The following is a 24,541-nucleotide window of genomic DNA, read 5'->3' on the forward strand; positions in this document are numbered from 1 at the left end:
TCACTGAGTTGTCACCACAACTCCTAAACTATTTTATTCTACCAGAACTTTCCATCATTATATTTATGTTGCCACATGACTCCCTTCTATCCTAAAATGTCATCTGTCCTTTATTACTGAATCATATTTCATATCTGCTTTTTCCCTCTCTTATTGTATGTCCACATATTTCCCTACATGTTCCTTCTCACCTTTGTTATGTATGCACTCTCATTACTAGACCTGGCTAGCACTGTCAAGTGGAACTCTTGGGGCACTCTGTAGCACTGCTTGCAACTGCTTTGACTGCAGCATATGCTATCCACCTATGCATCCGACTGCCATATCAGAGTTAAAAATTATCGAAGCAGCAAATTACTGCAGCTTACTTTTAAAATTGATCCATCCCTCCTCTATACACTACTCCATCATCATTTCACATCAGTCATTTATTTTGCAACACACAATAATTGCTTATATGCGAACGAATATCCCTACTTCACAGAATCGTCCAACGGCCCACAATACAATTTCCTCTGCCATTTTTATCTCACAAACCATTCAAATTGTCCTCGCTAGTTCCCTTTACAGCCATCTAATGCTTTGATTTGTCCATTTCCCATGTCTATTTCACATTTTTACTTGATTTCATTCGTTTTTCCTTCTCATCAAATACCACTCAGTTTTACACGCAATATTTTCAGAGAATTTGCCCATCACTCACTGACAACATTTACATTCTCCTCCTCCTCCCTAGCGACATCCCATCCCAAATGGGTCCTCGCTCAGTCTACCCGTATCAGTTCAGAAATGTATTCCTATATCTAGCCAAGACCCAGTCCCATATCCTGTTCTTTAAATTCTACCTAAATCATGGAATCCCACCTATTGGCTAACCACAAAAATTCCCCTATCTGGATGCCACCCCTCCTATGACAATGACATTCAAAATTTCAGATTCCACCAAACCCTAGTCCTAAGTAAGCTGAAACTAGAGAAAGAAATCTCCGTGGTACAGGCATTCTTGATCCACGTCTGCTCCCTCTGCAAGATATTGTTAATGTGCAAATCCCGTTTCCACTGTATCCCCCAAACCAAAACAACTGGAAGATCACCTCAAACGCCACCTCCATAGGTTACCGAATTTATTGACATCCTATTATCTACTCAGAGCACCACTGCCCATCATCAACAGCTATCCCATCCCCAGTGAACTCCATCTTCAGCCCTTCAAAGCACCCAGAACATGCTGACCTCCATCTACCCCATCTCCCAGAACTCTTTCCCAATATTCCACAAAACATACAACCTAAACAAACCCCAAAACTCTTGTCAACCATTTCACCGAAGACCACAATCTTACAGAAGTTTCAGCCTTATCTAAGGCCCACACCTACATTCACTCAAGTTTGACTTATAAAAGACCTGCTTTTGATACCTACAGTGGAGACACTTTTTTGCTACTAATCCTCCCTGCACACCCACCTTACAAATGCTTCCCAAAATTCATAAACCCACCAATCCTGGACACCCCAATGTAGGTGGATGCTAGACTCCAATCACAAATACATCCACCTATGTAGATCATGATCTCCAACTGTCTGTAGCCTAGACTCCCATATCAAATATACAAATACTTCCTTTACCATCTCTCAACCACCTGCAACCCTACTCAACACTATCGACAGTACATCACTATACACCAACATCCCTCTTGCCCATAGCCTTGTCGCTGTTGAACGCTACTCCTCACAACATCCGTCTGACTCTGAACCTACCACCTCATTCCTTATACACATAACTAACAACATCCTCACACAGAACTACTACTCCTTTGAGGGGAAGATATATACACAAATCCACAGCATGGCAATGGACACCCATACAGCACCTTCCTATGCCAACCTGCGTATGTATCATCTAGAGTAAACCTTTTGAGCTTTCCAAAACACCATAGCTGTTGTCCGTTTCAGGTTCACTGATGATATTTTTATGTTCTGGACCCACAGTCAAGACATCTTATCCTCATTCCTTCACAGCTATAGCACCTTCCACCCATTTGCTTCACCTGAGCCCTCTCAGCCCAACATGCCACCTTCCTGGATGTTGAACTCAATCTTTCCGGTGGCTCAGTTCATACCCCTATCCATATTAAGCCCACTAATCATCAACTGCATTTTGATAGCTGCCATCCCTTCCACACCAAAAAATCACTTCCACATAGTCTGGCTACCAACAGACAGTGAATCTCTAGAGACAAGACTTCCCTTGCCCAGTGTATTGAAGGTCTCATTAATGCCTTTTCAGACAGGTACAATCTTCCAAGCCTAGTCTACAGACAGATTTCCTAATACACATCCTCACACAGCCCTACTTTAACCACCAATCCCTAAATCCAGCTGTAAAGCAGGAACTACTACTCATCATGCCACATCATCCTACACTGAAAAAAACTGAACTATATCCTTTTCTAGAGCTCTATCATAATTTCTAGAAATGAGGATCATACTAATCACAATCCTTTCCACCCCATCTAAACTGGTATTACTCTGCCTATCCAACATATGCAATATCTTGGTCCATCCCTATCACACACCTAATATCAGTCCCTTGCCATATGGGTCATATCTCTGAGGAAGACCCGGCTGTTAAACTGTTCAATACAGCCATCCAACCCATCCTACTCTAGTCTTATTATGTTCCATAAGAGGGAGGGCCACTTGTGAAACTAGTCATGTCACACAGCAGCTGTACTGCAATTTCTGTGTAGCATTTTATGTGGGCATGACCACCAAACAGCTGTCAACCTGGATGAATGACCACTGCCATACAGTGGCCACAAACAAAACTGATCACCTGGAGGCAGGACACACTACTGAACATGACTTACTTGATTTCAATAGTTGCTTCACAACCCGTGCCATCTGGGCCTTCCCCCAAATACTAGCTTCTCTGAACAACATAGATGACAGTTGTCCTTGCAATAACAGCCTTTGTTCATATCATCCTCCTGGACTCCATCTCTAGTATCTCTCCACCCCACACCCACTTTCATCCTGCTGCAGGATCCTAGCTTCACTAATCTTACATCCACACCCTATTCCCTGCAGTGTCCCCTTCTTCTGTTCAGATACCCCCCCCCCCCCCCCCCATAAACCACTCCTCTAGGCAATACTTACGTCATTGCCATCATGCACTGCTTAAACTCACTGGTGACAGTGCCCATGTTTCATTCCTATCCTGTGCACCTGCTACCTCTTTCTCCCAGACAACAAAGCTGCCATGCACCCTTCCCCAATCCCCTCTCCCACTCCCTGTCTCCTTTCTCTCTTCACTCACTCCACATGGCACAGTCACCCATATGAGGCAAGATGCAGAGTTGCACCCTGACACAGTATATTCAGGCTGTAGCCATACAGAGGTGTGTGTGTGTGTGTGTGTGTGTGTGTGTGTGTGTGTGTGTGTGTGTGTGTAAGGGGGGGGGGGGAGGCACATGTTTGCTCCAATGTAATAAATGATTTGTCTGAAAATTTGTAAAGATTTGTTGTGTTTATGTGCCTGTCAATGGCCAATGCCTCAATTATTTCGTGAATGTTAGCTTTACTCTTAAATTATTTACATTCTAGCATAATGTTTCATTACCATATCTGCAGAATATAGTTTTTTTAGTGTTTAATGGAGGGGTGAAGGCACCTCAAAACCTTTTTGCAGTGTATGGGTTGTGTGTCAACAGTGAAATTGAGTCAGAAAATGGTTTTATGGATCTCTTTGACATGAATGACTCTCTACATTCAGGAAGAACTATGGACTTTGATGAAGAGCATTTAAATCATTTATTCCATGATGATCCATGTCAGTGTAAAAATAATAGGCAATGTGATGAGCTGCTACCATGGACCTAAATATCAGAGAATGGCCATATCTCTGTTTTTGCTTGAACATTGCCTGTTGGCTCATTCAGCATTCCTATCCAATATTGTTACTGGTGCCATGATATGGTGCCTTTATGCAACTCTGAAGCAAAAGAGTTTGAGTTCATGGAAGATAATGTTATGCATCTAGTGGAACAAAGAGGAGTACGAGTAGTATGAACTGGTTTGCAAGAGTAAGTCCATCACAGATAGCACTTTTTGCCAGTAACTGAGATGCATTTTTGTTACAATCTAAGAAAAGCACCGAGATGACTGCATCAAGAGCTGCTATTGCAGGATAGAGCCTGCTGATACAATAATAGCAGTAATCCAAAAGCTTAGTTGGGACGTTACCATCACAACACTTATTATTTTGATTTTATTTACACCCACCACAATCAGTTAGCCAGTGGCCAGCTCTGCTCATTGACGGAAAACTCTCAAACAGAAAGTGTTCTACATGAGACAAGGCAACCGAAAGTGCTTTTCAGGAATGATTTTGCTATTACTGGCCAGTAAGAGAGTAAAATGAATTAACTTTAGACTTCCAATAGATAGAAACCTTTAACATACAGACAAAAAATGATTGAAAAACCAAAACAAAGTAAAAAAGGGAAGGAGTGAGCTCTTAATCTGGACTTGTGTTCACACTAGATGACAAGCAAATATGTCACCAGAAAAGTAACTTCCACAACATACAGTGTAGTTTGTTCTGAGGGGCAACCAAGTTTATGACCATCTTCAGTTAATAACTGATTTAGTTTGTGACTTGGCCGGCTGGTGGCAATATTTTATGTCAAGACTGACCAAATTTTAAGAAGAAAATTTGATTCAGATATGAGGCATCTTCATTAAAGTAATTCATAATTACTGACTCTAAAGGATTATACCCACAGCTTTGTCATTTAATTATTGTTGGACAGTTCAAGAGTTTGATTTGCAAGCAGAATAAAATTGCCGCTGATGCCATTTCAGACTGGTTTCTAGTGTCTAGGAGTATTTTCATGTTGATGCTAAAGATGGGGCATTATTTAGTAACAGTTCAGCATGAAAGACAATGACTGTATGTGACTGTCTCCAGGAAACTAAACTATGCAGGAATACAAGATTTCTGTGAAAACTGATAGACTAACTTTAAATAGGATTTTATCCATATTTTTGAAGTTTGTATTGCTGATTCCAATAAGCTACAGAAAAATCAAATTAATTATTAGCATGAGTAATCTATTGAAAAAGACCTTCTGACATCTTTTGTGGACTGTTCGAATGCTGTTATTTCTCCTACTGTTCGGTTCTAGGTTCTCCCAACAGACTGAGCTGAAATAAAAAATAAACAAATAAATAAATAAAAAGAATTAGTGTCTTTCCACCATACAGTTTTGATTTCTTCCTTGTGTAATTTTGCTAATGACTTATGGTATGGTTTGCTGGAGATGATCACCTCTGTATGGTGGTAATAGTCACTGATTCAGTCACTTAAGTGGCTATCTTCAAAATCAGCAGTTTCAAATATTCACTGGCACTCCTCATTGACAGCGCATTAGCTCGGCCAACCCGGGGAATCCTGGCTGGGTACAAATAGTTGCTGGTGGATATGAATAGACACACTGAGTCACCTGCCAGAATGCTAATTGGGTGCTGGTGTGGGAGCAACGCCAGCTGTCGAAGTGAAAAACATTTGATCCAGAATTGATGCCAAAATACATCTGCACTTCAGTTCCCTTACATAATATACAATAAATAAAAATGATATGTACTGTAGTGGTTCATATATTATTAATTCAAGAACAAAATTTCTCCATCAACTCAATCTTGCAAATAATGTTGCGTTAAATTCATAATTAAAACAGTATGCACTACATCATTTCCACTAGAATTAGAAGAGGAGTGGAAAAGAAATAAGTGGTGGGACTGGGGGGCAGGTGTTAAGTAGAGCACATTTACAGGGTTGACAATTTTTTTTTTTTTTACATCTTCATGCTGAAATAACATTCTTAGCTCCTTGGATTCCATAGAAAAACGACAGGAGGAGATTGTAAACATTGTTTCATATATTTCGCTTACTTAGTCTTTAGACCACAGCCTTTGTAATATATTGCAGATTTCTAGTCCTGGCATTAAGGAAAAGGACATTCCTCCAAATGTTAAGCAGTAAATTTGAAATAAAATGGTTTTTGAATTAACTTATTTCATCATAGCACGTAAAACAATAATTAAGTAAAAGGGTAAGGTACATAAAGTTCTGTATTCTGGTCCTAAACAGGCAAGTCAGGCCCCACCAACCATAGTGTCTTCCTTTGCCAATGGCATCACTGGATATGGTGTCAAGGGTATGTTGTCAGGACACTGCTCTCCCAGTCATTGTCATGTTTCTTGAGTTTGTCACCCCAACTAATCGGTCATGTAGCTCTCCAAATAGCCTCATGAGGCTGAAAGCTCACTGTGCCAGTCCTCCCATCAAGGAAAAATCCCTGACAATACTGGGAATCGAACCAGGTCCTTCAGATGGCAGTCAGCCATGCTGACCTCTCAGTTAAGGGGGCACATAATAGTTACATACAGGGCAATGGAAAAACAACAATGAAAGAGACAGAAAACATCTTAAATGTGTTCCGCAAAAAGCACTTTAAACAAGCATCCTATAAGAACCTCTATGTGTTCAAAGTAAGCACTACGCTGATAAAACTGAAATGTTTTCTGCACTACATACTTTACTAGTAAGTGAATGAAAGATAAGTACTTACCAGAACATATCCATCTTTTGAACAAGTTGCAAACAAAGACCCATCATGAGAGAAGCTTACGTGAAGAACTTGATTTGAATGTTCTGTCAGAACTTCCGTCTGAATTAAAGGTGTATGATATGTAAGACGTTTGTACTCCGACAACCATGATGATTTTCCTGTTTAATGTAAGATTGGTATAATTAAAACATCTCAATAGCATATTACTTTTTCTGTGTGTGTGTGTGTGTGTGTGTGTGTGTGTGTGTGTGTGTGTGTGTGTGTGTAATCAAGGTGATTCACAACCTGTTTTTCAGTTATCTCCATTAAATGTCAGTAACAATGATTTCACAATTTCTTTTTTATTATTTTAATTTTGTTGCCAGAAGCCCTCCCTCTCTCAATGAGTACATTATTGTACAGTAGTACTGCCAACAGGCATTTTTAAAGGAAAAACTTACATCTGGCTTTTGGTACTAAGATTCTTTCCTGGGAGGAAAACTGATATGTTCAATAAGGTTGTAAAGGAGAGGTAGCTTGCTCACAGACCATACTGAGTGGAACCTACTTGTAAGGATGATGGGAGACAGAGACAAAGAGGAAGGCCTCAGTTCTCTCATGTGTTCGACATGATCATTTGTGTAAAATGAACTCACAGTTCTGAGTCCAAATATTTTGATAAATTATAGAAGTGTCTAATAAGGCACTATTTTACTTTATTTTTGTACATATGATAATTTCAAATTTTCTACTTGATATCTGTCTACTAGCAACCTGTTACAGATTTGTGCATCACAATATACAACTACTCTGAACCTAATACTGTGACAGACAAAAATTATTTAATTTTTAGTAATGTGGTTGTGGAGTAAATGTACTGGTGTGTAGGTATTGGGATTGGTAGGTCCCTGAACAGCCTTCTGCAAGATGTTTAATTATTAGTCACATGCTTCTGTAGACTAAATAGTTCTTTTGGTTTTTCCTCCATTACAACAGAAATAATGACTTAGTACAGCATGGAGTGAAAGTATGCAACGTATATTAGCAATCCCACCTGCAATTCAACAAAATGAGAGATTTCTATTCACAAAGCAAGAAGAACAGATAATTTGTGTTAATTTATTCATGTGCTAGTGTAAATTCAGTTTAGAAGCTTCACACATGGATTTTCATCTAACGTGTGTCTATTGATCTAATTCTAGTTCCTGTAGTCATATGAGTCTTTAAGATTATGTGTTAAGAAAGTTTCCCGCAAAGCAGCTCACAGTAAGTCATTAATGTAATTCAAGAACAGGAGCAGACAAGTTACTGAACCTTTTGAGGTGCTGTATTTAATGTTTCTCAACTGAAAATGAAGTTTTAATTATACAGTAGCTTTCCTTTTTTGAGCCACAGTTTTTTATTGTTAAGATGTGAGGCAACTCACACAGGAAGAATGCCTTTAAGGTCATAAGACTGCTTCCTTAGTACAATTTGATAACCACAATATCCAAGGCATTGGCAAAAATCACAGAAAATGCAAAACGGTTACTTTTTATTGTTTATCTGTTGTTGAATTGAATATTTGAGATCATATATTGCTTTCTGAGTAAAGAAGCCTTTACAAAAGCTTTTAAAAGAAGACAGGAAGGCATGCGATACTTTGTTACACACCAATTTCTCAAAATAATTTTACAATATGGATGAGGGAAATGAGTCTATAATTATGGGTCACTCGCTTACCTCCATTTAACAAAAGGAAGAGGATTATTGGTTCACAGTTACATGTCAGTTCCTTATCTGCACTTTTGTATACGGGTAGATCAAAAACTAATGACTCCTGTGTCACAAAAAATTAATAATGAACATAATATAACAGCACAATTAGTGCAGATCATAGTCTGATTTGTTATGTACACAACATTACCATTCAACATAATCACCAAGCATTGGTACACATTTCAGCCATCGCTGTGTCCAAGCATTGAAATCTGTATGGAAATATTTAGGGTATGAGCCAGGATTTTAAAGCTGTTTTAACCTCATACAAGTCATTGAATCTGTAGCTACGTAGGTTGTCTTTCGTATGTCCAAACAAAAATAAGTCAAACAGGGCCAAATCAGGGCTGTAGGATGCATGAGGCAGCACTGACCAGCCCATTTTTTCCAATCACTTGCATTGCGAAAAATGACATAGGTGGGTATGCATTATTGCCTCCTTAAGTTTTCTAAGTGTGGTTATGTTTGTTTTGTTGTTGTTTGTGATCTCTGATGCATCTGTGTCATTGCATTACTTCATCAGGAAGTCCTTGAATGATGCCTGTGACAGATGTTGTGGCCAGGTGTTGCACAGTTTATCTGCAATATCCACTTCTCTGTTTCCAAACTTCTTTGCACATTGATGATCTCTATTACAACATCCCTAAACACTTTTTCCTTGTAAGTGATTGAAACAGCGTTAAAATCAGTGGTCACGAATCAAAACTCTGAATTTTTTCAAATTGGTTTTGATGCCTGGATTCAATGACAGCCTAACTGTGTAAAAATGCATGATGACTATGTTAAATCGTGCTGTTGCACAGGGGACAGTTCAGGCTATGATTTGTATAATTCTTCTGGTATAAGTTGAATATTAAATTTTTTATGACACAGACGGCATTACTTTTAGATCCAACTTCATATATCACTATTACTGTGCATGTTTCAGTTTTTCAGGAACTACAATCTTTACTCATCAACTCGTTACAAAGGCAACTCGATGGTGGCACTACCAAGTCAGCACTGGAGTTTAGTACTTTGACTGAGATACCTTCATAGCCAGAAGAGTTAGTACTATTTAGCCATCTAATGGTATTTGTGATCTTTCCAACCTGTGACTTGGCAAAGCTGTCTGATGGTGGACCAAGAACTTATTTACAAAAAGATGGTATTACACCACCTCAGTAGCATTTAGAGGCAACTCAAACACTACCATGATGTCCTAAGGTGAAGAAGTCACTGTCCTTCCATGGTTAAGTTAGTTACCAGGTACATTTTAATTCTCAGATAGCTTCATTGATGTACATCTTACATGAACTAAAGGGTTAGACAGAAATGTGCGAAGTATACATTCTTACTTTCCAGTCATCACACTTTCTAAAAGGTCACATCTGCATTCAAATCAGCATCTGCATCTATATCTACATCTACATGGTTACTTTGCAATTCACACTTAAGTGCCTGGCAGAAGGTTCACTGAACCATTTTCATACTACTTCTCTACCATTCTACTCTCGAATGGGGTGTGGGAAAATGGAACACCTAAATCTTTCCATTCAAGCTCCAATTTCTCTTATTTTATTATGGTTTCAGTGACTGCTAACCCAACTCGCTTATCATATCAGTGACACACTCACCCCTATTGGGCTATAATATGAAACGAGCTTCCTTTCTTTGCACTTTTTCGATGTCCTCCATCAATCCCACCCGGTAAGGATCTCGTACCATGCAGCAAAATTCCAGCAAAGGATGGACACGTGTAATGTAGGCTGTCTATTAAGTGGGTTTGTCGCATCTACTAAGTATTCTGCCAACAAAGTGCAGTCTTTGTTTCGCCTTCCCCACAATATTATCTATGTGGTCTTTCCAATTTAAGTTGCTCATAATTGTAATTACTGTCTAGATAATTATGTACCAGCATGGGAGGTACTGCCAGGGCAGCTGACACATTACATGATGACACAGAGGATGTCAATTATAACAGTGGTGAAGATGGATCAGAGCACCTGACAGTATAAAATATATATGAATCTTACATACTTCTGTGGATAGATCACTCTCAGCCTCATGCTAAAGTGAAACACAGGGGCTTTACTATCGAATTGCATACGTCAATATCATTAAGTTCAGCATTTCATAAAATTATGAGTTAATGACTGATGTAATTTTTACTGATACAGCCAATTTGTTCAACCTGCATCTCATAAGAGGATGATGTTCAGCCTGGTTGTTGCTGTTAGCTTGAAAATTTTTTCTTATTCACGTTGCTTTCTACATGAATGCATGTTGCAGCATGATGATTGCTGCTGGTAACGATTGATGCAGCCATGTAGCAGTGCTGAAGGAATAACTAGTCAGTTCTTTATACACCACAGTTTTACTGAATAACAACAGAGGAGACATTGAGACACAGACAGGCATAGAGAAAAGAAGGCTATACATTTTAGCTTTCAACACACACACACACACACACACACACACACACACACACACACACACACACACAAATACTTTCACAAAAGCACAACTCTCTTACACATGACCACTGTCACTGGACACTTGTTAATATTGTTGTTATTCCATCCTGGACATTCCATTGTTTGACAGTTTACTATATCACATTCCCTACCACATTCATTATCTACTATAGAGTTAGTTTTTTATTCATCATCTCCAATTAAATCATTTTAGGCTAAGGTATTGCAGCCAGTATCAACTGCTGTATGACACAGACTTTACTTTTCAGCGTTACACATCTTGTTTGTGCTACAAAGTGAACTTTTGTTTTGTTTCATTTACTTACAAGACTTTATAACCAAACAGGTGATTTTTAATTATATTTATCCAGTTTGTAGTAAAAAGTTGTTACTGCAGTAATGACTAATTTTTATGTAGAGGCTACAATTAAACACTTGGGAGGCTTCGTCAAAGTGCCTTCATCCCTCACAAAAATGCGTCATGGCGTATGCTCATGCCATCTGTTATTACACCAATTTAACATTTTTAAATTTATCCCCTTTACTCAACATCACTGAGACTTTCCTCTTGGAATTTGTGATGTCCTCATGTATCGAGAAAGGTTACTTGTAAGTTTTGTTTATGTTTCTGTGTTGGTGTACGTTGGCACAAGCACACCATGTGGCACAGAGGTTATGAGAGTATCGATAGAGGCTAATGACATGACTTGCTGGAAACATGCCACCAATGCCCTCTAAGCTGCCAGTATTTAGGATCACTGCCGCAGACCGGAGGGCCGGTTTAGCCAGTTAGTTCAAGCCTGTTAGTTTCAGTCTGTACACTGTGGAGTTCCAGCATGTCACCGAGACAGAGCCGCAAACTTGCCTCTAGCACAGAGACAGGCAGCACATAGCAACCTTATAGTGAATGTACTGGACTTCTACTTCAACAGCATTGAGGCTACGTAGACTACACAGAAGAGAGCTTGTATCACAGCACATGGAAACTTAAGTTAAGTAGCTCTTTCTTTATTAATAAAGAACCCAGTTATTAATTGTGTACTGTTTGTGTAATAGAACAATGATACCAGTCACCAACCAACACCCTCTCCATGGTTCAGCTATACAGAGACAAGATGACATAAAAGTGGCTACAGAGAATACAACAGTTTCCCTGTTTCCCTTTTCCCAATGAGTAACTATTAGTTGGTCACAAAACAAGATATAATATACTCTGCACGGTGTAACCTTTTTTTCTAATTCAGCAAGGTGGCTATTGTGTATAAACTAATCATAAGTCAACTCCTTGTGTGCCATGCATCCCATGCCATTTGTTATGGCAGATTGTAACAACTGGTTCGTCAACATCATGACTGGGATGGTTTTACTGAATAACAACAGAGGAGACATTGAGACACAGACAGGCATAGAGAAAAGAAGGCTATATATTTTAGCTTTCAACACACACACACACACACACACACACACACACACACACACACACACACACACAAATACTTTCACAAAAGCACAACTCTCTTACACATGACCACTGTCACTGGACACTCATGCCCAGGATCACAATTTTCTTATTTGGAATCCTAACAGACTCCTGATCTTTCAGAATCTCATAACTATAGTCTTGTCACCGTGCACTGAATGCCAGAATTATAACCAAATCGTGCCCTCCTCCACCCAACCTTTAATTACAAGCAAAATAGTCAGAATGAAATATTACACACTTCTGTTTTACATAAAGGCTCTCAAAGTATCAGTAGTAGAGAGATGTTCTCTGCTCCAAATTTCATTTTTGAAGGAAAAAAACATGTCCCAAAAAGCATAGTTGCAGCAGCAACAACAGAAACATCATGAAAACACACAATAACAGTCATCACATAGCAGATATCACCTTTGAACAGCATCCTGAACTAGTAACAGTGAAACAAATTGATCCAAAGAAGAACAAGACAAGATTTACATGTACCAAAATAATTCAAAATAAAATTTTTGATTGTTTAGTAAAATTGGTCAATAGTGTCAAAAAATCAAAGTGGGATGTGGAAAGAACACATTTTAAATTACAATTAATACACAGTTTAAAGAACAGTGAAAAAGTGATTTAAATAGAATACCAATATCCACAGTTGATAATTGGTATTTATTGCCGCATTTTAAAATAGGAGCTGCCAGTCATCACCAACATAATGGAAAGAAATTGTGACTTAAACTGTTACTATTTGTTATCATATAAAGTAAAAATCACTGAAGTTCCAATATGTTGCCAAAGTTTCTTAACAAATTATTTAGATATGGGAATAGGTGTAAGTCAGAAGCCACCACATCTGGTGAATACAATGGATGTTTCAACAGTCTGTAACTCAAATCCCTCAGATTTCTAATGTTCAAAACAGCTTTGTAAGAATGTGCATTCAACACAGGCCTTCTTCATACAGTTTTGCATCTGGTTGACCAAGAAGACTTTTGTAGTTTTTGGCAGTTTTTCCCATTTCATGACAATCATAAAAAGATTTTCAAAAGAAAAGAATTCATTTTGCATCCATATAAATAACTGGTCATAGCTTTCTCAGTTGATGAGATTATGTTTGTCTTTTTTGTGATGGCCATTAGTTGACACACACTTCTTTGGTTGCTGTTTCATTTCTGGTAAGAATGGTGAACTCATGTCTCACCCACAACAAAAAATACATACACAAAATGAGTTAAAATTCTTTTTAACCTCTACAAAGAGAAACAAATCTAAATGGTTATTTATTGTTAACTATTGTTAGCCTTTGGATGTACTGGTACATATTACTAGAACTACTCGACTGAAAACTAAACAATGGCACATTTTATAAAATAAGACAAAATCAACCAGGGACACAATCAGAAAACTATATTGCTCGAACAGTCCATGGGTGTACTGCCGGGCCACAGTGTCCAACCGGCACAATATTTCAGCGATCAGACATGTCGCAATCATCAGGTGCATGGCATCGGCATCTGTGGTGGCGTCGGTGTAATTGCCTCATCCGCCCTGGTCGCCTGTTGGTTTTCTTTGCTGAGCGTCTTTTTAATTAGACTCAATGCTGGTTCCCATGCCTTGTTAAGGTTATAGCCACAATCTCGGTTGATAAATCCATCCCTGGTACGAATTTTGATAGCCTCTCTAATGATGCTGTCCCAGTATTTATATGTCTGTGCCAAGACCCTGGTATGTTGGTAGTCCATTTCATGATTTTCGGACAAACAGTGCTCTGCGACCGCCAAAATGATCTTCGAGGGTGCACACTATCTGTCCAATAAAAGTCTTCCCACACTGATACGGAATCTGGTACATGCCGGCCTTCCGCAAACTGAGATCATCTTTGACACTTCCAAATAATGCTTGTGTTTTATTGGGTGGGCGAAAGACAGTTCCCACTTGGTGTTTCCTCAATATTCGTCCTATTTTCCCAATAGTGCGCCAGTATACGGTATATAGGCAACGGCTATCTTTTCCTCCACGACTTCTTCTGTCTCCAAACGCTGTACTGTAGAGGTGGGGCGGAGAGTGCGTCTGATCTGCCATTCCGAGTACCCGTTTTTCTGGAATACAATTTTGATGTGTTCCAGCTCATGAGGCAGACTCTTTGCATCAGAGTGTTTTTAGCACCCCATTCCTCTGCAAAGGATGGTAGCAGCTATCTGCAAGCAAATACAGGTCGGTGAGCATTTTCTTCCTGTACACCCCATGGACTAGGGTGCCATCCACTCTTCTTTTGACCATGATGTCCAGGAATGGTAATCTTCCTTTTGCTTCAGTCTCCATAGTGAATTTGATGTTTGGACATATGGAGTTCAGGTGTGTAAGGAAGTCTACGAGCTTGTCCCTTCCATGATCACAAATGTGTCATCCACATAATGTAGAAAATAAGTAGGTTTCCATTTGGATGACGCCAAAGCTTCCTCCTCAAAGTACTCCATGTATAAATTAGCGACCGCAGGCGAGAGTTGCTCCCCATTGCGACTCCTTCTGTTTGTTCATAGTATTCTCCATCAAAGAGAAAATATGTGGATGTCAAAACATGCCTGACAAGGTCGGTCATCTTCTCATCAAATTTCTATGCAATAAGTTCAACTGACTCTTGAAGAGGCACCCTGGTGAATAATGAAATAACACGAAAACTCACCAGGATATCCGAGTCTTTCAGCTTGAAGATGTCGAGACATTTCATGAAATCCACAGAATTACAAACATGATGAGGATATTTATCCACATAAAGGCTTAGTAACTCTGCCAGGTGTTCGGCCAGCAAACATGTAGGTGCCCTAATATGCTGACAATTGGGCGTAATGGCACCCCTTCTTTGTGGACTTCAGGGAGTCCATAAAGTCATGGATGTACAATTCCTTGAGGAGTCAATTTTTTGGTGACACCGTCTGGTATATCCTCATTCTTGAAAAGAGCCCTAGTCTTGTTCTCCACCTTCTTTGTGGCATCAGCATTGATCTTCCTGTAAGATTCGTCATTCAGCAGGCTCTTCATCTTCTCAATGTGGTGCTTATGGGAAAGAACAACCATAGCATTGCCTTAGTCAGCCAGTAAGACAACAATCTCAGGGCTCTGTCTCAGGTCTCGAATAGCTGCTCTCTCCCTGCTGGTAATATTCAGCTCGATTGGTTTAGTTCTTGTCAGAGCACAGCAGGTTTCCCGGCATACTTCTTCAGCTGCTTCAGGTGGTAGTTGCGTAGCAACCAGTTCAACTGCACTGACAACGCCCACTACAGAAGTGAACCTAGGTGTGGGGGCAAAATTAAAACCCTTCTCCAGAACAGAAACTGCATTCCCAGTCAGCTCAATGTCGGTGAGATTGATGACCATCTTCTATGGGGCCTCCAGCGATGGTTTGTCAGAAAGACGAGAGAATTTAGATATCTGACATCCTGAGGCCTTCTTATGTGTAGAATCTGTGGTCACCCAGGAAACACCATCAATCCAGCCCCAGGTTCCAGAATTAAAATGATTGGATAGTTGTAGATGTAGTTTAAGTAGTTCTTGGGAGTTGCACTCAAGGCAGCAGCTGGTAAAGTGCACCCTCTCACGAACCAAGACAAGGCTAGCATGCTTCTTAATTCTCTTAGCTGCTGCAGAACCTTAGCAAAGTTTGGTACTACCTGATCAGCATGACATCTCTTCAGAAAAGCAAGAGCACTCAGCAAACGGCTCCTTCGGTGATGCAACTTGTCGAATTTCTTCATGCTGCAATACATCTCCTCTCCGTAGAGGTATATGATGTGATTCTTTAGTTTCTCCCTGCGTATTTCTTGCTTGAACAGTCCACGGGTGTAACGCCGGTCCATAGTGTTCAACAGGAACAATATTTCAGCAATCAGACAAGTTGGCACTGTCAGGCGCGCTAACGAACTGAGCTCCTGAGGGCGGGCGGCCGAGTAGAAACTGTCTTTTGTCCACCCAATAAAACACAAGCATTATTTGGAAGTGTCAAAGATGATCTCGGTTTGAGGAAGGCTGGCATATACCAGATTCCTTATCAGTGTGGGAAGACTTATATTGGACAGATAGTGCGCACCATCGAAGATCGTTGCCGAGAATATCAGAGGCATACTCAACTTAGGTACCCCAACAAGTTGGCGGTCACAGAGCACTGTTTGTCCAAAAATCATGAAATGGACTACCAACATATTAGGGTCTTGGCACAGACATATAAATACTGAGACAGTGTCGGTAGAGAGGCTACCAAAATTCGTACCAGGGATGGACTCATCAACCGAGATTGCAGCTATAACCTCAGCAAGGCATGGGAACCAGCACTGAGTCTAATTAAAAAGTCGCTTGGCAAAGAAAACCAACAGGCGACCAGGGCGGACGAGGCACTTACACCGACACCACCACAGACGCCGATGCCAGCGTCTCAGCGACCACTGATGGGCGGCCACGGGCGCAGACTGCGGAGAGAACGCCTCACAGGGGGAGGGGATTTAAGATGGCCACCCGCCCTCAGGAGCTCAGTTCGTCAGCACACCTGACGATTGCGACATGTCTGATCACCTAAATATTGTGCCCGCTGGACACTATGGACCAGCAGTACACCTGTGGACAGTTCGAGCAAGGAATACACCGGGAGAAACTGAAGAATCAAAAATATAAGTTTACCAAGAAGTTTATACAGTTAACTGGAGCCCTATACCTGAAAAGCCATACAAAGCAAACATTTATTGCAGAGTTTCACATGTCAATGAAATGAAAATAAATGCATCAATGAGCACTATGCACTATCATATCCCATGAAGAAATTAATAGAACAAATAAATTTCTAGTACAAACAACATATACTAAAGGCCAAATGCCACATCATCAAACTTATATCACACTCAGAACTGATAAAAAACATGGCAGAGGTGAGTGGTGGGAATATATGGAAGAGAGATGTGTTGTACCCCACCATTATTCTTATATGAAGCATCTCTTCCCTCTTTCCTAAACAACAGTTCCATCATTTAAAAGACTGTGTGACTAAATGATAATTATTGTGAAGACGGATTGATTTACATTTTTGTTTTGCTACTTTTCAATAATATGTCAAAGGTAGGTACTCAAGCTGGTGAATAATCTGTTTCTTTCAAAAACCACCACCAAGGATAAACCCAACCCACCAAGAGGCACACTGAGAGCTAAGGACCATCAGGTACCTAGCAATGCATCAGCAAGAAGTTGCTGGCCACAACACAAAACAACACCTCAATCCAAAAATGAGTGACTCTAGGGGGCAGCACTTCTCTTCCTGAGAGCGACTATTTAAGCCAATCCAGTAACCACACCAACAGTGACCACAGCAAACAGCTCCCTTCGGTTGAGAACCAGCCAAGTCATGCGTCAACAGCTTACATTCCATCACTTGAGCTCTTGTAGGTGTGCCATCGGAGAATGCTGCATCATGCCATGAGGTTAGGTTTCATAACAGGCAAACAATTCTCTGAGTACTAGATTTTCCCATTTTAGTTCCAGCTCCCAGGAGTTAGTTTCTAGTTAGACCTATTGTAATCAGTTTTTTGCAAGCTCATAAGGAAACTGTTTGTAACATCTACCAGGGCTTTCCTCAATTAGTACCCAAAGGTAAGATTTTTCACAGAGCACCCACAACATGCCACATGCCTTCACAACCTGTGGGATTATGTGAAGGTTTGAGAATTAACACCAATATTTGCAAATATTTTGATGAACTGTCTGCTACCATCTTTCTCTGTTCATGAACTGGTCACCTCAGGATCCAGTGCTAATCCATTACTGTCTATTTGCAATCTCAGCTTTGGAGTCAGCCAGAGATATGGTAATTGATGGAGAAGACAGTTCCTACAACTGTATAAATAACTAACGTACCCACAGTTTTCAGTACTGTATTGTAGAAACTGTAGAAAACCTAAATACAAATGGCAAGTTCAAACACTAATTCCATTATGAATCAGTCCATATGCTACAGCATAACACAATCCAATCAAATAAGTAACAGTTTTGTGGAAAGTCCAGGATGGAATAACAACAATTTTATGACAAGGGTAGATTGCTACTCAAGAGGCGGTGCTGAGCCACGGACGGGCACAGTGAAAACACTGCTGAGCATGTATGCTTTTGGCCAAAAGGGATTCTTCAGAAATAGGAAACCACACACAAACTCACAAGCACAGCCCGCCCCCCCCCCCCCCCCCGCTGCGCTCTCTCTCTCTCTCTCTCACACACACACACACACACACACACACACACACACACACACACACACACACACACACACACACACACCAGAGAGAGAGAGAGAGAGAGAGAGAGAGAGAGAGAGAGAGAGAGAGAGAGAGAGAGAAGTGCTTAAATGTTCAGCAGTCTGTTCATTGTGCTTGTCTGTGACTCCACACCACTTCAATGCAATGAGTAGTGATCTATCTTTTTCATAATATTGTTGTTAACAATCTTGCGGCAGAAAAGATTTGATCTTCTCTATTTCAGAGCCCTTTTTTACAGTTAATGGCTTCTAAGATTCACATTTAACAGAGAAGAACACACCATACAGAGGAGAACACACCATACAGAGTATATTCACCTGTGCACTAGCTGAAACAGTAATCTTAAGCTTATGGTAATGTACTCCAAAGAAGATGGTCAACTGAAAAGGTTTTATAGTTCAGTGTTATGTAAATGATGAGGTAATTAAGAACACAGCAGATGCACTGGTAGCTTTAAGGTAGAGAAGCATGTCTGCCATGTTCTTTTCCTCACAGAAACCTCAGTACACCTAAATCTGAATAACTGGATGAGGATCTGAAACCTGCTTCTTTCAAATGTGAAATGAGAGTCTACTGCAGGGATGCACACACTGCAGCCTGCAGACGAGAAGCAGCTCACCATTGATCCATTTGCAGCCCACCCCTCACCATTCATCTGTGTAATATTATTTTTTATCTCGTCTTTCATTCTCTCCTGCAGAGAAGAGGTCAGACCTTTGTATAACTTAGTTCTTTTGAGACTATATTGTTGTAATGATACACATGGTCAAAGCGAGTGATTTTCAGTGAGTCTGTACATCCTTGGCCTAGCACTTCATTCACTATGATATCTGTTTACAACAAAGCAGCTTTAATCAGGGAATATAGTTACAAATTTAGTTATCGTACAATGAAAACATCTGTCACTTTTGCAGGAAGGTGACTTCTTTCCAATTTGTGTTTTAATTAATACATTACCATGTTCATATCTAGTCTGATTAATACATCAGTGTAATTTTAGTAAATTGAAGTTTGCAGTTGATGGTAAATATCTAAGATAGCATGCCACTGTGTTTCAAATAATTTTGAATTCCTCTCCACACATAATTTAACATTTGGCCTTATTATTAAACCTAATTCTTACTTTGTGATTGTTAACTGCACTAACTTGACACATGAGCTTTTGAATCCATTTCACAGTTACCACCACCACCACCACCACCACCACCACCACCACCAATTTTGAGTTTAAACGGCTGTAATTCTTTGAACGATTGACCGTTTTTTTTAAATGATTTGAAGTATGCCCTGACTAAAAATACATTGATTGCCAAAAGGTAAAGTAATTCCACTGTTAATGAAGTGGTAACATATCACACTAAGTACATACATCAACAAATATGCCCTGCAATGCAGATATATAGTGGGAGTTACTCAGAACTATCTGCAACCTTTCACTTTAACAATTCTGAGAAAAAGTCACCAGCAGAAAGAGATAGCTAGATTATGTGATCTCCATATTTTAAAACTAAATTTTTTTTAGAACTGTGTGTATAATAACTAAATTTATGTTAATACTAAAAGTTTCCATACTTGTACAAATACTATCTGAAGTCCGAAAGCCTTAACATTTGCTCCATCTTCCCCCCAAAAAATAAAGTGAGAGAATAATAAACTGCAAATCATCAGCACTGAGAACAATTTTGATTTCTCATGAGCCTTTCTTGAACTCTTCAATGCCTAATTTACCTCATACACTAATACTGTTTCAACATCTCCAGTCACCATTAGGCGTATGCCATGAATGGAAGTGCAGTCTTAGGTATATGCCATCAATGGAAGTGCAGTATCCAAGTGTGTACACCAGATTGACAGAGTAATAAAGGAACAGATCCTGAGAAAATCAAAGACCATTTACAGGGGTAATAATATCCTACATTACCTTGTGCTTACCAAAGACTGGCATAGAAGCATCCATCTTCTTCAAATGAAAGACTTTTTCCTGTTATCTCTAAGTCCCTTCAAGCAAGTAGTAGTAGTAGTAGTAGTAGTAGTAGTAGCAGCAGCAGTATACCAGAATGTTTATATCCAGGCGAACATGTAACTATAAACTAAAAGGGTGGACACAATAGAGGTACTTGAAAGACATATTATTAGAAAAATAATGGGTGCAATGCAAACTGCAGAAAATTGGAAAATGAGAAGTAAAGAGGAGATCTATGGAAATATACAGAAAATATCAGAAGTAATGATAAAGTGAAAATTAATCTTCTTTGGAAACCTCTGCTGACTGAATAAGAACAGGCTAATGAAATAAATATGCCTTTATTTCTGGAAAAAGACATCAAAACTAGCATGAATTACAAAAATAAGAAAGAAACTAAAAGAAACAACATTACAGAATCAGAAATAACAGAATTTGGAAGAATAAAACACTAAGTTTAGAAGAATTTCAAGTTAGAATAAATAAGAAATCAGTAACGACATTGACAGAAGAAAGGAAAAGGGAACATGGGGAGAAGATGAAGGAGTACTGTAAAAACAGGAAACAACAACAAGGAAATCGGAGGAATTGAAGTAGTTGTGTGATCCTAAATCATCAATATGAAGATAAAGTAATAATAGTATTATTAATAATAATAATAATAATAATAATTCTCGTGTAAATAAACCGGAAAGTAATCACAAGGCCTTAGTGAAGGGCACACGCCTACATCTTTCTTAAAATAATTAAATAAATAAAAAAGGGAAAAAAACAGACTACGAGAGCCCTTTTCCATCAAAACTCTATAGAATTATACTCCAACGAGACAAAGGCAAGAAAAGAGAGAGAGAGAGAGAGAGAGAGAGAGAGAGAGAGAACTGTGGTCTTTACAAGAATCCATACTGAACTCTAAAAGGCTAACTTGAACAGAGTTAGTTTGGTGTGATGAAATAGGACAGACAAAATAAAATAAAAAAAATTATATGGATATGTTGATTGGATACATAATGAGACATCAAGGAATATGTAATTGGTAATGGAGAAAAGTGAGTATGAGTGGGGGGACAGGGAGGAGGGGCGGGGGAGGGGAGGGGGGGGGGGGGAAGGGACAGGAGATAACTGAAGGAGCCCAAGGATTGAATACAGTGAGCAGGTACAAATGGCTGTAGGATGCATTACTTATGCAGATATGGAAACATCTACATATATTCATCATCAGCCAACTTACGGTGTGCGACAGAGGGCACTTTGTGTACCACTGTCTTTTTCCCTCTTCCTTTTACACTCTTGAATGGTTCACGGGAAGAACGACTGCCGGTAAGCCTCTGTGTGGGCTCACATATCTCTATCAATGTACATGGCCTTTTCACGAGACGTACATGGGAGGAAGCAATACATTGCTTGACTCTTCTAGGAATGTATGCTTTCAAAATTTTGACAGTAAACCACACGTTATGCAGAATGCATCTCTTTCAGTGTCTGCCACTGGAGATGGCTGAGCATGTCCATGACACTTTAGTGCTTACAAAATGAATCTGTAATGAAATGTTCTGCTCTTCTTTAGACCTTCTCTATTTCCTCTATCAAGGCTATCTTGCACGTATCCCAGACTGCCCAGCAATATTCAGGTACTGGTCAAGTGAGGGTTTTATACACTACCTCCTTTGCTGATGGACTAAATTTCTTGAGGATTCTTCCAATTAATCTCAATCTGGCATCTGCCTTACGTGGTATTAATATTATGTGGTTGTTCCACTTTAAACTGCTCCATAAGCATACTCCTAGATATCCTATGGGAACTGCTTCTGGTGACTGTTCTGCAATTCTGTAATCATACAATAAAGGGTCTTTCTAACTATGTATTTGCAACAGGTTACATTTTTATGTTGAAGGTCAATTGCCACTTCATGTTATAAACATCAATCCTCTGCAGGTTTTCCTGCGTGTTACTACAATTTTCTGGCATTGCCACTTCTCTGTATACAATAGCATTATCCGCAAAAAGCTTCATGGAACTTTGATGTCATCTGCTACATCATTTACAAACACTGTTAAAAATAATGGTCCTATAGCATTCCCTTGGCATATGCCCAAAGTTACTTTTATGTCTCGACACCTCTCTCCGTTGAGAATGACATGCTGCATTCTGTTTGCTAGAAACTCTTGAATCTAATCAAACAGTTGGTCTCATATTCCATATGTTTATATTTTGTTCACTAGGCAGCAGTGCAGAAGTGTATTGTATGGCTTCAAAGTCAAGAAACATGGCATCTACCTGGGCACCTGAACTACTATTTTCCGGGTCACATTAACTAAAAGAGTGAGCTTGGTATCACATGATCATTATTTTCAGAACCCACATTGATTCCTACAATGGAAATTTATAGTCTCCAGAAATGTCATAATGCGTGAGTGGAAAACACATTCCAAAATTCTACAACGGACTGATGTCAGAGATACAGGCCTATAATTTTGTGCAACTGTTTTGACAATTCTTCTTGAAAAAGGCTTTTAAAAGGCAGGCTAGCAATGAGAGCTTCAGCAAACCAGGCTTCAGACCGAAGACTCCTATAGCCCCATACGTAATACTGCACCAGCCACCAGCACACTACAGTTATAAGGGAATGGTCTAACAAGACATATCGAAACCTATCCTGAAATTTTTTACACAAGAAGAAGACATTGTCAAAATTTTAGCTGCTAAGAGGCACTGCAAGTATTTTGTAAAAAATGCTGAAGTCACATTTTTGCCATGCGAAGAACAGCTTATAACAGCAATATGAACAGCCTTGCCCGCCTAGCGTGCGACTCAGTGAATCAGTCACACACAGCATCGCATAGCAGAATTATCCGGAGTTCACAGACACCAATTTTAAACACCTAAAGTTTGATTTACAATAGAGCGAATGGAAGCAAACGTGTGTGAATGAGCACTTGCAGAAAATTCACCACCACTCACTTGTGCTTGGGTAGAATCACTTATACTAGATAGAATGGAAGAGAAGATGAGGTAACAAACATTGCCTACGAATGCTGTTTTATTAGTTTTTAGTTTTTGGAGGTAATATTTGGCATACAGGATATTCAGAGAGGATTATTTTGCATGCCGAGTGCACTGTTCTTGAAGGAGTACGCAGAATGGCACAGGAAAGGAAGAATTTAAGTGTCTCAATTTGTATGGAAGTGTGACATGGGAGGAGATTGTGTACTTTACACAGAATTGCATCTCCATCTCTCCTTAGCACTGGTCCAAAATTTTCCTTGTGTGTCAGCTGCCATTTTTCCCTGGCTTCTCATTACCAATGAGGGGAAATATATAAACAGAACACTAATTACCGACGTTGCGCATCATCTCAAGAGGTGACACAGCTAGTGTTTCCTCTATGGTGTGTAAAGTCGAATGGTCATATTCTCTCTCTCTCTCTCTCTCTCTCTCTCTCTCTCTCTCTCTCTCTCTCTCTCCCTCCCCCCCCCCCCTCCCTCCCTCCCCCCCTTTTCTCTTTTTTCCCATTAAAACAAAAATGGTCTTGTGATAAAACATGCGCTTCATGATCCAGAGAGTGTGGGATCAAATCCTGTTCAGATCACGACTTTTTCACTATGATTTTTAACCAAGCATTCACTTCTCACAGATGGAGTGGCCATGAAACACGTGTTGTTCGGATTTCACGTTAAACTGGAGGTCTCCAATTTCCAATTAGGTAACTGAGGATGGTTAGGGACACACAAGTAGCTGCAGTGCAGTCCAGTTGAAAGACCTGCAAGAGGTCTACCGGGTACATCAGAAAGAATTCTCTTCTGCTCGCGCTTGTTAGCTTGTTTGCTCTGGTGAAAACCGCGCTTAAACTATACAAACATTTTTTTGAATAACTTCATTTCGACAGTTCAATTCTTGCACATGCAATTCTGATAAAAGTGGCTAGCAGAGAAAATAAAATCTTGGCAGTGTTTGATGTCACAGACGACTTCCATCAATGAGGACTTGTAATTTGTTGA

General features: G+C 39.7%; 1 protein-coding gene across 1 annotated transcript in view; it reads right to left on the reverse strand.

Moving 5' to 3' along the window:
• LOC124615366 (F-box/WD repeat-containing protein 5) overlaps positions 1 to 24,541 on the reverse strand; it is an 80,872-nt gene that overhangs the window by 37,894 nt on the left and 18,437 nt on the right. The window contains exon 3 of the mRNA XM_047143185.1: positions 6,635 to 6,792. Coding sequence (XP_046999141.1) covers positions 6,635 to 6,792 — 158 coding nt within the window. The remainder of the gene's footprint in view (positions 1 to 6,634; positions 6,793 to 24,541) is intronic.

Source organism: Schistocerca americana, chromosome 5 (assembly GCF_021461395.2).
Source record: "Schistocerca americana isolate TAMUIC-IGC-003095 chromosome 5, iqSchAmer2.1, whole genome shotgun sequence".
Lineage (NCBI taxonomy): Eukaryota > Metazoa > Arthropoda > Insecta > Orthoptera > Acrididae > Schistocerca > Schistocerca americana.